Below are 12,296 nucleotides of genomic sequence, written 5' to 3' on the forward strand. Positions count from 1 at the left end.
CTGGGCTGGTGTGGTTACACGTGGTCTGCGGTTGTGAGGCTGGTTGGATGTACTGCCAAATTCTCTGAAACAACTTTGGAGATGGCTTATGGTAGAGGACATGAACATTCACTACACGAGCAACAGCTCTGGTTGACATTCCTGCTGTCAGCATGCCAATTGCACGCTCCCCTCAAATCTTGCGACATCTGTGGCATGTGCTGTGTGATAAAACTGCACCTTTCAGAGTGGCCTTTTATTGTGGGCAGTCTAAGGCACACCTGTGCACTAATCATGGTGTCTAATCAGCATCTTGGTATGGCACACCTGTGAGGTGGGATGGATTATCTCAGCAAAGGAGAAGTGCTCACTATCACAGATTTAGACTGGTTTGTGAAAATATTTGAGAGAAATGGTGATATTGTGTATGTGGAAAAAGTTTTAGATCTTTGAGTTCATCTCATACAAAATGGGAGCAAAACCAAAAGTGTTGCATTTATATTTTTGTTGAGTGTATGTCAAGTGCCCTTGCCCCATGCCCACCAACCTCCATTTCACCCCCTCCCACCCCTCAGTTTCACTGTATTTAATGATATGGCGAACTACTGTCTGGAATTTGAGTCACAGTCCAGAATCTGAATAACTGTCCACACTTAAGCAGTTTTTTCTCACGTTGTCTTTTGGCTCGTTCATACCACTTTTGATTGCACAACATATTATATACGACTACAACCCCAATTTTATTTTATGCCTCATTAAACCTCCTTGTGGGGAAAAAAGCCTTTTGATATCTTTATCATGAATAGCAGAGATACAAAGGAACAAAATAAAACAAGTTTCACTGAAATCCATAGGGGGCGCACCGAGTTATGGCCAAATGAAAATCGCCAAATATCACGTTCTTAACATAAAGATCGCCACCTATGCAAATGCGCCCTAACTAAGCCACCGCCATTTATGCAAATTTGGAAAGAACGTGTCCCAGTGTATCCAAATATGCACAAATGAGCAAGGCCTATTCAGGGTGCAGGCCCTGGGAGGGTCCCAAATGTAGCCCAAAATGCCAAAGGTTGTGATTTGAAGTGCCACCTATATACGGCACTCTGTTAGCCTTGAAAAATGTAATGCTAAATGGGAGAACTCCATCCATACATTCATATACCATAAGATCAATGAGGCTTACTGAGGGCGCACAAAGATATTCAAAGGTCAAAATCCACATTTTGACTATGTCACTGTTTTGGCCCCTTTAACTCCTACCCTAAAAAGGGCCATAATTTTCCCTTTGGAAAATATATCTTCCCCTAATGATATATCACCCACTTCTATAAACCATTCCAGTTACAGACTATAAACTCTGGACATAATAAACTCTACATGGTGGATCTTTGATCGCTTGACATAAATAGAAATAAACAAAATCTATAGTTTTTGTCAAAAGCATTTCCTTTCAGACATTATTGGCATGAATGTCTTTCCATACATCTGAGCTGAGCTCTTGCAGCTGGCTGTGCTGCACGTCAGCATGTATATCATAAAGAATGCAGGACATCTCATTTTGGAAGGAAAGAAACGTTTTAGTCTGTTGTAGTTTGTCTGGTGTCATTTTATTTAAAGCGACAGTTCCTTTTGAAGTTATTAATTCCGATGGGACATAACATTGTCTCTGTATGCCTGTACGATGAACTTGAAATATGGCATACATATGCTTTTATTGTAGACTTTCAGCTTTAATCAAAGAGTATTATCAAAAATATTGCATTATCCATTTAGGAATTACAGCCATTTTTATTCAATCCTCTATTTTTAGTGGCCATAAGTAACTGGATTTGACTCTGACATTCAGTTTTATGGGTAAGTGTGGTCTGTTCCTCCATTATTCCATGGTAAAGCAGGTAAAAGGTATTTAGTTTACTCAGTTTTGAATGCCAAAATGTGGATTCTAGTCTGATCAACACCTTGGCCATTCAATCTTGCATCAAAATTAGTTGTTGGTTGCTAGATTAATGTACAGTGAACAAAAATATAAACACAACACTTTTTGCCCCTATTTTTCAGTTTACCTTTTTCCACTATATTTTTTTCAGAGCTGTATGCTGTAATGATTAAAAAAAAAAAAATGCTTAAAACATTTTAGTTTACATGTAATGAGTCTAAAATATATAACATCTTCACTTTCTGAAAAGACTGACAAATATAGAACTTTTTCATGATACTCTAATTTTTTAAGGTGCAGCTGTATCTTAATTTATCTGCACCTGCTCCTGTATAGATCAGTGCTGAAGAAATAAAAGACAACAGGGTGGTGAATTTTGAAGTGCAAGCAAGGAAACTGGACAACAAGGTATAGATGAATATTGAAATCTGAAATACAGGTCTCATTTCTGTAAACGAATATGAGTTCTATTGTTTTGTTTCTTTTTTTTTTTATTTTAACAGGACTTCTTTGGGAAGTCTGACCCCTACCTGGAATTATACAAGCAGACAGAGACAGGATGGCAGCTGGCTCACAGAACCGAGGTAAACAAACTTTACATTGTGTAAGAATTGTGCTATAAAAAAAATCCTGTGCTAAGAAAGTTATGAGTTTGCCTTTGTCTGAGTTGAGTCAGTAGGATTATTAAAAAAAAAAAATCTGTGCACTGATTTTCATATTGGAGGGTGGGGCATGGGACATGAAGAAGAATGTCCCTTATTGTCATTGCACATGCATACAATGAAATTTTTAACCCATCCTAATTTCAGTTAGACACAATCCAACCACGAGGAGCAGTGGGCAGCCACAGTCCAGTGACCGAGGACCAACTCCAGATGTATAGACTCTGCCTTGGTCAGGGGCAGAGAAAGGAGCAGACCCTAAATAAGCATGTTTTAGATTGTGGGAGGAAACCAGAGTGCCTGGAGTTTCCTCCAGGCACTCTCCACACAGACATGGGGAGAACATGAAAATTCCACACAGCAAGACCCAGGCAGGAAGTGATCTCATGACCTTCTTGCTGTGAGGCAACAGTGCTAACCACTCATCCACTGTGCCACACAAGATGTAGTGTGATATTGATAGACAGATCAGTGCTGCCTTCTGAGGTCCTGCAGATACTGTTCCAGAGTATCATGGTGAAGTAGGAGGTGCATCTCAAAAAAATTGACATTCTCTCAGAAGATGCTCATTTGTGCACTCAGTACTTGGTTGGGGCTCCTTTGTGCAGCGTGACATGTTGCACAGCTGAGGTGTTATGGACGCCTAGGTTGCTTTGATAATGGCCCTCAGCTCATCTATATTGTTGGGTCTGCGGTCTCTCATCTTCCTCTTGACAATACCCCACAGAGAATCTCTATCAAGCAATCAAGTATAGTAATACCGTGGTCAGCAAAACGATTACTTGTAGTTTTGGCACTGTGGGCAGGTGCCAAATCTTCCTGGAAAAGCAATTTCTACCATTTTTGATGTGCTGTTGCAGTCATTACCTTTAAGGGGAAAAGTTATTCTGTATAAATTATTTAGTAATTGTGTATTAGAGCAAGCAGTTAATTTTACGTTTATTGTGCTATTACCAAAGAATGCACCACACTGAGGCAAGTTGACTCCAATGTAAAGTGCATCTGGAAAGTATTTGCGGCACTTCACTTTTTCCACATTTTATGTTAGTCTTATTCCAAAATGGATGAAATTCATTTTTTTCCCTCAAAATTCTACACATAATACCCTATAATGACAGTGTTAAAAAAAGAAGAGATTTGTTCAAATTTATTAACAATGGCCATGAAGCTACAATTTAATTGAAGTCCACCTGAGGTAAATTCAGTTGATTGGACATGATTTGGAAAGACACACGCCTGTCTACATATAAGGTCCCACAGTTGACAGTGACCGTCGTGTGCCATTTCTCTGGTTATCACAAGAGCTGGACATCAACCATTTTCCGGCAGATTTCACTTTTAACAAGAGATTTTGTCATGGAAAGCCGAGCGGAGGCTTCGCGCGTCACGATGGATTCGCTACTGGAGCGAGACAAAACCACCTCCGTTTTGGTCTCACAGGATGGCTTTGTGATGGCGTTCAGACAGCTGTCGTTGGTTTTTCCATCGAGTGATTATCCGAGAAATTGTGGATGTGCCTGGACATGCCAGAACATGTCCCGTGAGGCTTCATCACGGCGTTGCTGTGCGCCATGCGGCACCGCCGCGACGCACAGAATTCCTCCGCACGTCTGTCTCAATGTGCAGAAAAAGTGCTGATGTCCACGTCTTTTCACAATTCCTGTGCTAGTCAGACGACGTCCCGAATAAAACACAGCATCCAGTTTGGAAATGAACGGCACATTCCACTGTTACAGGAGTTTCTGTCATGGAAAGAGGAGCGGAGGCTTCGCGCGTCGCGGCGGTGCCGCATGCCGCACAGCAACGCCATGATGAAGCCTCACGGGACATGTTCTGGCATGTCCAGGCACATCCACAATTTCTCGGATAATAACTCGATGGAAAAACCACCGACAGCTGTCTGAACGCCATCTCAAAGCCGTCCTGTGAGACCAAAACGGAGGTGCGAAGCCTCCGCTCGGCTTTCCATGACAAAATCTCTTGTTAAAAGTGAAATCTGCCAGAAAATGGTTGATGTCCAGCTCTTGTGATAACCAGAGAAATGGCACACGATGGTCATGGATCCAGACAGCCATCCGTTTAGAAATGAAATGGTCGTTCATCCTGTTGATGGCGGCTTCGGAGCGCGGCGCGCCCCACAGCTGCTGGGGGCCGTCCTTAAAGCAACAGTAACACTCCTTATTCTCTACCAAGCCCGTAACATTTTCACCGAAAGCCAGATAAATTTTTCTAATGGTTTCCAGCTGCCAGTCTCTAACAGTTTCTGAAAAAATTCTGATGGAAAAAAAGCCCATATCATTCCGCCATTTCCTGGCAATGAAACGACGAGGGGGTGGACCACTCCTCACTCAAAGCCTGCTCACAGGCGAATGACGCAACCGACAGGCGTGGAAAAACTCACGCATGCGAAGGAGGGTTCAAGCTTGTCTGACGCAATCACACGTGATTCAAATCCATATGGTTTTTGAAAAAAATAATAAGGTCGGATACTTTTCTAATAGACCTCGTATATGCAATATGATATACATTTGCGCTGCTCAAGTCAGCGTGGGGCTTGACACACACTGAGGTCCAGGCACAGTGTCACATGCTGAGATTACCCACATACCAGATTTGTGTATTTGTTATCTGCACATGCGCAAAAAACGGGGAGTTGTTCTGTAATGAGTTAACTCTTTTTGTGTGTGGACCAAAATCAGGTTTATTGTGAATAAAGTGATGTTTGTGAAAAAGGGTAAGTTTGTCCTGTACCGAGTTTACTTTTTCTGTATATTAACCAAAATCAAATTTACAGGTCGGTTATTTTTCCCCATAAATTGAAACCAGCTCTGTTCTATCCTTACATAGAAAGTGTCAACTCAGTACAGAACAAACTTACTGTTTTTGCGCATGCACAGATAGTGAAAATACAAATCTGGTATGGGGATCATCTCAGTACATGATACTGGAAAGAATCACTCCCAAATATCAGGAACTGAGTACGGAGTGTGTGCATGCCACTGTGTTTCCCCTTTTTGCCATATGATCTTCCTGAGCTCACTGAGCCGAGTGTGGGTGGAGCACTGGGAAAAAAAAATACTTTTGCTGAGTGATGTGCCTGCTTGGGGGGAACCTGAAAGTGCTGTATAAATAAAGTTGTGGTTTTTGCCTTTTCACTAGACTGTAGACAGACCTGTTTCGGGAAAAGTCAGGCCTGTTTTGTTGTATTTCTTTTGTTTAGAATTGCTCTAAAAGGCTATTTCTATTCACTAGTACTGTTCATATTACAATTTAATCTTAACAATTAAGCATTCTAATTAAATATTAAACACTGAGCACCTTGTGTGAAAGATAAAATGATCTGAAAGGTGAACAAAAACCTTGATCTGACTCTTGAGTTTTGCGATCCATTATGCCCCTAGTGTTGTGTTGCACAAAAGAGTTTGCGTGTAGTGATGAGTACTGTTTACACTATACAGTACACCTGCTGTAGAGGTTGAAGAGGTTAATGTGATGATGTGTGAGCTGATTTTTGTATTATCAGGGTCTTGGTTTGTTTATTCTCTTGTTGGGATTTTTCTGCTTGGATCTTTCTCTGTTTGTCTTGTCTCTGTCTTAGTTCTTGGTTATGGGTCTCTCTCTGTCTCTGTCTCTCTGTCTCTCTCTCTCTCTCTCTGTCTCTCTCTCTCTCTCTGTCTCTCTCTGCTTCTGGTGCTTTCCGTGTGCACCTGTTCCTGATTCACTGATCATCACCTGGCGTTTAATAAGCTCACTGGGTGGTTCTGTTCTTCGCCAATTTGTCATGCCTTGTGTGCCCTCATTCCAGCTCTGTACCTGTGTTCTTGTTCCTGCCTGCCTCATAGTGTGTGCCTGTTGCTTTGACCAAGCCATTTAACCTGATGATTTCTGTACTGTACGGGTTTAGCAACCTCGCTAAACATCAAGACTCGTTTATGGAGTCGGCGAGCACTCAGATGAGTCAGTTACTTGCTAGACTCGATCATCGGGCTTCTCTTGTGACAACCACCGACAGTACCAGTCCGTCACCACTGGGGCTGTCAGTAGAGGATGACATTTTTCGGGAATTCCCGTGGGTCACATGATTCCTGCGGGATTCCTGCGGGATGGGAGTCAAAATTTTATCAATCCCGTGATTGGGATGGGACGGGAATAAAAATGAACCTGAGCGGGCAGGAGCAGGAATGCCAAAAATAGATGATGATTTTCATCTATTTAAAACAACCAAAATTACGCCCGTCCATTGTTATGCTGCGTTCACACCGGGCGCAATCAGACGCTACAAATTCGCGGGGGTCGAGTGGCGACGGACGCGCCTCCTTCGCCTGGTGTGTCGATCTGCTTTTGCTGCGAAAATTCACCCTGGTGCGTCATCAGATAGGAGGAGCTTCCATTCTGCTTGCTGGCTCCGGGCGTCAGTCAAGTTAACATGACGGACCTTGATCACACGGAGCAAGTTGTTGTGGAAAGCTCCCAGTACAGGGAGTATCATTATTTGCTGCAGGAGCTGTGTCTGGATGACGGCCGCTTTCAGCGGTCCTTCCACCTCTGCAGGACCCAGTTTGAGGACCTCCTGTCCTGTTCACGCGCGCACATGTAAACAATAAAAAAAAAAAAAAAAAAAAAAAAGAAACTGCTGCCTGCTGTGGGACTGCAGCTTGCTCTTCCCCCAAACTCTGTCGTAATTGTGTTTAGAAACCAGTCACCATTTGTTTTATTATACAACCCCTGGCAAAAATTATGGAATCACCGGCCTCAGAGGATGTTCATTCAGTTGTTTAATTTTGTAGAAAAAAAGCAGATCACAGACATGACACAAAACTAAAGTCATTTCAAATGGCAACTTTCTGGCTTTAAGAAATCAGGAAAAAATTGTGGCAGTCAGTAACGGTTACTTTTTTAGACCAAGCAGAGGGGAAAAAAAATATGGAATCACTCAATTCTGAGGAAAAAATTATGGAATCATGAAAAACAAAAGAACGCTCCAACACATCACTAGTATTTTGTTGCACCACCTCTGGCTTTTATAACAGCTTGCAGTCTCTGAGGCATGGACTTAATGAGTGACAAACAGTACTCTTCATCAATCTGGCTCCAACTTTCTCTGATTGCTGTTGCCAGAGCAGCTTTGCAGGTTGGAGCCTTGTCATGGACCATTTTCTTCAATTTCCACCAAAGATTTTCAATTGGATTAAGATCCGGACTATTTGCAGGCCATGACATTGACCCTATGTGTCTTTTTGCAAGGAATGTTTTCACAGTTTTTGCTCTATGGCAAGATGCATTATCATCTTGAAAAATGATTTCATCATTCCCAAACATCCTTTCAATTGATGGGATAAGAAAAGTGTCCAAAATATCAACGTAAACTTGTACATTTATTGATGATGTAATGACAGCCATCTCCCCAGTGTCTTTACCTGACATGCAGCCCCATATCATCAATGACTGTGGAAATTTACATGTTCTCTTCAGGCAGTCATCTTCATAAATCTCATTGGAACGGCACCAAACAAAAGTTCCAGCATCATCACCTTGCCCAATGCAGATTCGAGATTCATCACTGAATATGACTTTCATTCAGTCATCCACAGTCCACGATTGCTTTTCCTTAGCCCATTGTAACCTCGTTTTTTTCTGTTTAGGTGTTAATGATGGCTTTCTTTTAGCTTTTCTGTATGTAAATCCCATTTCCTTTAGGCGGTTTCTTACAGTTCGGTCACAGACATTGACTCCAGTTTCCTCCCATTTGTTCGTCATTTGTTTTGTTGTGCATTTTTGATTTTTGAGACATATTGCTTTAAGTTTTCTGTCTTGACGCTTTGATGTCTTCCTTGGTCTACCAGTATGTTTGCCTTTAACAACCTTCCCATGTTGTTTGTATTTGGTCCAGAGTTAGACACAGCTGACTGTGAACAACCAACATCTTTTGTAACATTGCGTGATGATTTACCCTCTTTTAAGAGTTTGATAATCCTCTCCTTTGTTTCAATTGACATCTCTCGTGTTGGAGCCATGATTCATGTCAGTCCACTTGGTGCAACAGCTCTCCAAGGTGTGATCACTCCTTTTTAGATGCAGACTAACGAGCAGATCTGATTTGATGCAGGTGTTAGTTTTGGGGATGAAAATTTACAGGGTGATTCCATAATTTATTCCTCAGAATTGAGTGAGTCCTTATTTTTTCCCTCTGCTTGGTCTAAAAAGTAACCCGTACTGACTGCCACAATTATTTTTCCTGATTTCGTATAGTGTTTCTTAAAGCCAGAAAGTTACCATTTGAAATGACTTTAGTTTTGTGTCATGTCTGTGATCTGCTTTTTTCTACAAAATTAAACAACTGAATGAACATCCTCTGAGGCCGATGATTCCATAATTATTACCAGGGGTTGTACATCTGTGTAGTTAATAAGTAAAATAATCTCCATGGACGATTCACTCGCTCACACGCGCACGTAGAATAAAAAGAAAAAGAAACTCCGCTCCTGCTGCTGCAGGGCTGCTGCTCGCTCCAAAAATCGCTTAGAGCAGAGACCATGCGTTTACCGCAGATCTGTGGTTAGAAGAGAGAACCAACATGAATTACATAACGGTCACCGTGCACTACATCCACATTTGGGAGATGTCAAACCGCATCCTAGCCACGAAGACATACGGGAGTGGGACGGGAGTGGGGCTGATTTTGAGTGGGAGCGGGATGGGATTGGGAGTCATCTTTACAGGAGTGGGACGGGATGGGATTTATTTTTTTACTCCAGTCCAGGATTGGGACAGGATGGGATTTTTTTTCTGGGAGCGGGATGGGACGGGAGTGAAAATCCACTTCCGTGTCATGCTCTAGTTGTCAGCACCTGCACCAGCTTCCACACCTACATCTGAGTACTGCAACCTGCTGTCTCCACCAGAACGCTTCTCAGGCGAATCAGGTGATGGAAGACCATTCTTAACCCAGTGTGAGTTGGACCTTGAGCTCATGGCCTGTAAGTTCCCGTCCGATAGATCGAAGATACCTTACATCATTACTCACCTGACTGGTTGTGCGTTGGCGTGGGCAACAGCTGAGTGGGGTCGTAAATCTGCTACCTGCTCCTCTCTTCCGACTTTCACTGCTGCTCTGTAGCTGGCTTTCCAGCACACATCTCTGGGCCGTGAAGCAGCTTGATCCCTCCTGAGGCTGAGGCAGGGTGGACCCCGAGTCTCCGATTATGCGATAGACTTCCGCATCCTGGCGGCTAAGAGCGACTGCAATCCCGCAGCTCTTCAAGACGTCTTTCTCCAGGGCCTGGCTGAAGAGATTCAAGAGTGGTTGGTGTCTGTGACCATGCCCGACGACTTGGATCAGCTCATCGACCTTGCCATCCGGACTGACTGGTGTCTGCAGGACCTTCTGCAGCATGCTGTCCAGCTACCAGTCAGCCGCTCTGCTGCTCCTCCTCTCCGCACCTTCTCCAGTCATGTCAGTGTGGATTCTCCGCATTGTAGCCCGGAGGAGCCTGTGCAGCTGGGTCGCGCTCGCCTCTCCTCCGCTGAGAAGGAGCGTCGCCGTGACATCGGACTTTGTTTTTACTGTAGTCAGTGTTACTGCGAAATGATCAGTTTTCATGTATTCGACAAAATGATGCATCCGCTCATACTGGGGCACCCCTGGTTACAGCAACACTGTCCTCATTTTAATTGGGCTGAGGGAAAAATTGTGTCATGGGAGGCCGGCGTGTGATAACTCCTGCCTTTTTAAAACCAGTTCTCTCCTCTCCTGTTGCTAACCCGGATCTCATTGGGGTTCCTGCATGCTACCATGATTTAGCTTCAGTATTTAGTAAAAGCAAGGCCAAATCACTACCATCGTGAGTATGACTGCGCCATCAAGGTCCTCCCTGGGGCAAGCCCACCCCGGGGAAACTATTTTCTCTGTCGGCACCTGAACGCCACGCGATGAACGAGTACATTTATTGCTGTTGCCTATCAAACACCCATTATTGAGTCATTTGACTTGCAATCTAAATTTAATTTTGTCCTTGATGTTGAAATATTTTGTTCATCCTGTTTGCAGGTGGTGAAGAACAACTTGAATCCATCATGGCGACCCTTTCGAATTCCTCTCCAGTCTCTCTGTGGTGGAGATATGGAGAAACCTATAAAGGTACATCCTAAGTACCTTCATCAACTTATACTTCAGACAAAGGATTTTAAAAAATGTTTGCAGTAGTTAGGTTAATGCTTGCGTATGCATTGTTTTACATTTGACTTCATTTTTGCTTTTTAAAATATGTGTGGTTATATCCTAAATAATTTCAGCAGTTCTTAAATGAAACAAGCAGGAAAATGCAAAACCCCTCCTTCTGAGGGTCCCATAGTGATGTAAACGATATATAGTACCTGCTTGATGATGGTCTTTTTGTTTTTTAAACTTCTGAAGCAAAACATGAAAGGAAGGAAGTGATTTTCATCCATGCAGGACAAGTGAGTCAAAGAGTGGTTCAGCGTGTTTCATTTTTCATCTTGCATCACATAACTGATGGCGTGTGTGAAGGGAGTAGTAGAGTAGTACCCTTCTTCAGACTCCATCTTATCTCTGCCTGTACAACTGAAATTGATATACAGCTGATGCTGTATATTTATATGTGCATTAGTAAACACAATTTTACCCAGCTCTACACTTTTCATGTTACCAAATGATGGCTAAATCAATTAAACTACCTAGTTCATTTGAATATGACTTCATTTAAAATTAATAGTCAAGATATTAATAATTTAATTCATTGAATAAATTTATTTTAGTTTTTATTTGATAGTTTTACAGTGGGTTAAAGATTTATATTCTTTAAGTGACTGCCTCTTTCAACATTGCAGAAGATTCCAGAAATGGATGGAGTTACTTTCAGAAGGTTCTGATTTATTGATTAATTGGCATAGATATGGATTCTTTTAGGCACCTGTGGTTGTATTTAAGGGCCTGTCTACAGAACCCGTGCCCTTCTGCATTTCAGTGTCTGAAACAAAAGAATTAAGCCAAGACATCCAGAGAAAAATCATGGATTTCCGTAAGTTGTATATAAGCTTTGCTTCTGCCTTCACCCTTTCAGCCACACAGGTTCCTTGTACGTTGTTCTTTTTATGAGTTTTGTTATTGTGTGTGCCGAATAAATAAATTCATTTAAGTCAGGAACCTCCTTCCAAGTGATCCTCATAAGATTTGGAGTACCACAAGGCCAAGTGGTTAGTGCGCTTGGTTTCAGTGCAGAAGGTTCCAGGTTCAAATCCCACCCCTGCCACATTTCTCCATGTAATGTGGAGTTGCGTCAGGAAGGGCATCCGGCGTAAAACCTGTGCCAATTCAACATGCAGATCCACCTTGGATTTGCTGTGGCGACCCCGAGTGCAAACAAGGGAGCAGCCGAAGGGACTTACTTACAAGCAGTTACACAATCTGTATGAAATTATAAGGCTCTTGGGACCATAACAGACTTTACATGTTTCAGGAAGGAGGCCCAAATGAACACTTAGGAGCTAATCAGCTTTTGTTCCAGTGATCTAACAGAACCTTAGTATCACAACTGAAGAACTGGTGAAGTTGGAGGAGATAGATCTAAATGTGACATCATCATTATATCTTTAAGAGAGGACTCCATCATAAACTATCTTAAATGAAGAGAGCACACGATCTTAAACTCTGTAGACCAAGGAGGAAAGCACTAATCTGAAAATGGCAAAACAGTACACAA

At 42.5% G+C, this 12,296-nt stretch overlaps 1 protein-coding gene across 5 annotated transcripts in view; it reads left to right on the forward strand.

Annotated features, from left to right (window-relative positions):
• Nucleotides 1–12,296, forward strand: part of LOC117511860 (copine-3-like) — a 72,307-nt gene that overhangs the window by 13,910 nt on the left and 46,101 nt on the right. For 2 of the 5 annotated variants that reach the window (XM_034171770.1, XM_034171777.1), the window contains exons 5-7: nt 2,252–2,323; nt 2,419–2,499; nt 10,625–10,714. In XM_034171770.1, coding sequence (XP_034027661.1) covers nt 2,252–2,323; nt 2,419–2,499; nt 10,625–10,714 — 243 coding nt within the window. Of the gene's footprint in view, nt 1–2,251; nt 2,324–2,418; nt 2,500–10,624; nt 10,715–10,990; nt 11,035–12,296 lie in introns of all 5 variants that reach the window. The other 3 variants (XM_034171793.1, XM_034171799.1, XM_034171786.1) reach the window with 3 other exon arrangements.

This window comes from Thalassophryne amazonica, chromosome 1, assembly GCF_902500255.1.
Source record: "Thalassophryne amazonica chromosome 1, fThaAma1.1, whole genome shotgun sequence".
Taxonomy (NCBI): Eukaryota; Metazoa; Chordata; class Actinopteri; order Batrachoidiformes; family Batrachoididae; genus Thalassophryne; species Thalassophryne amazonica.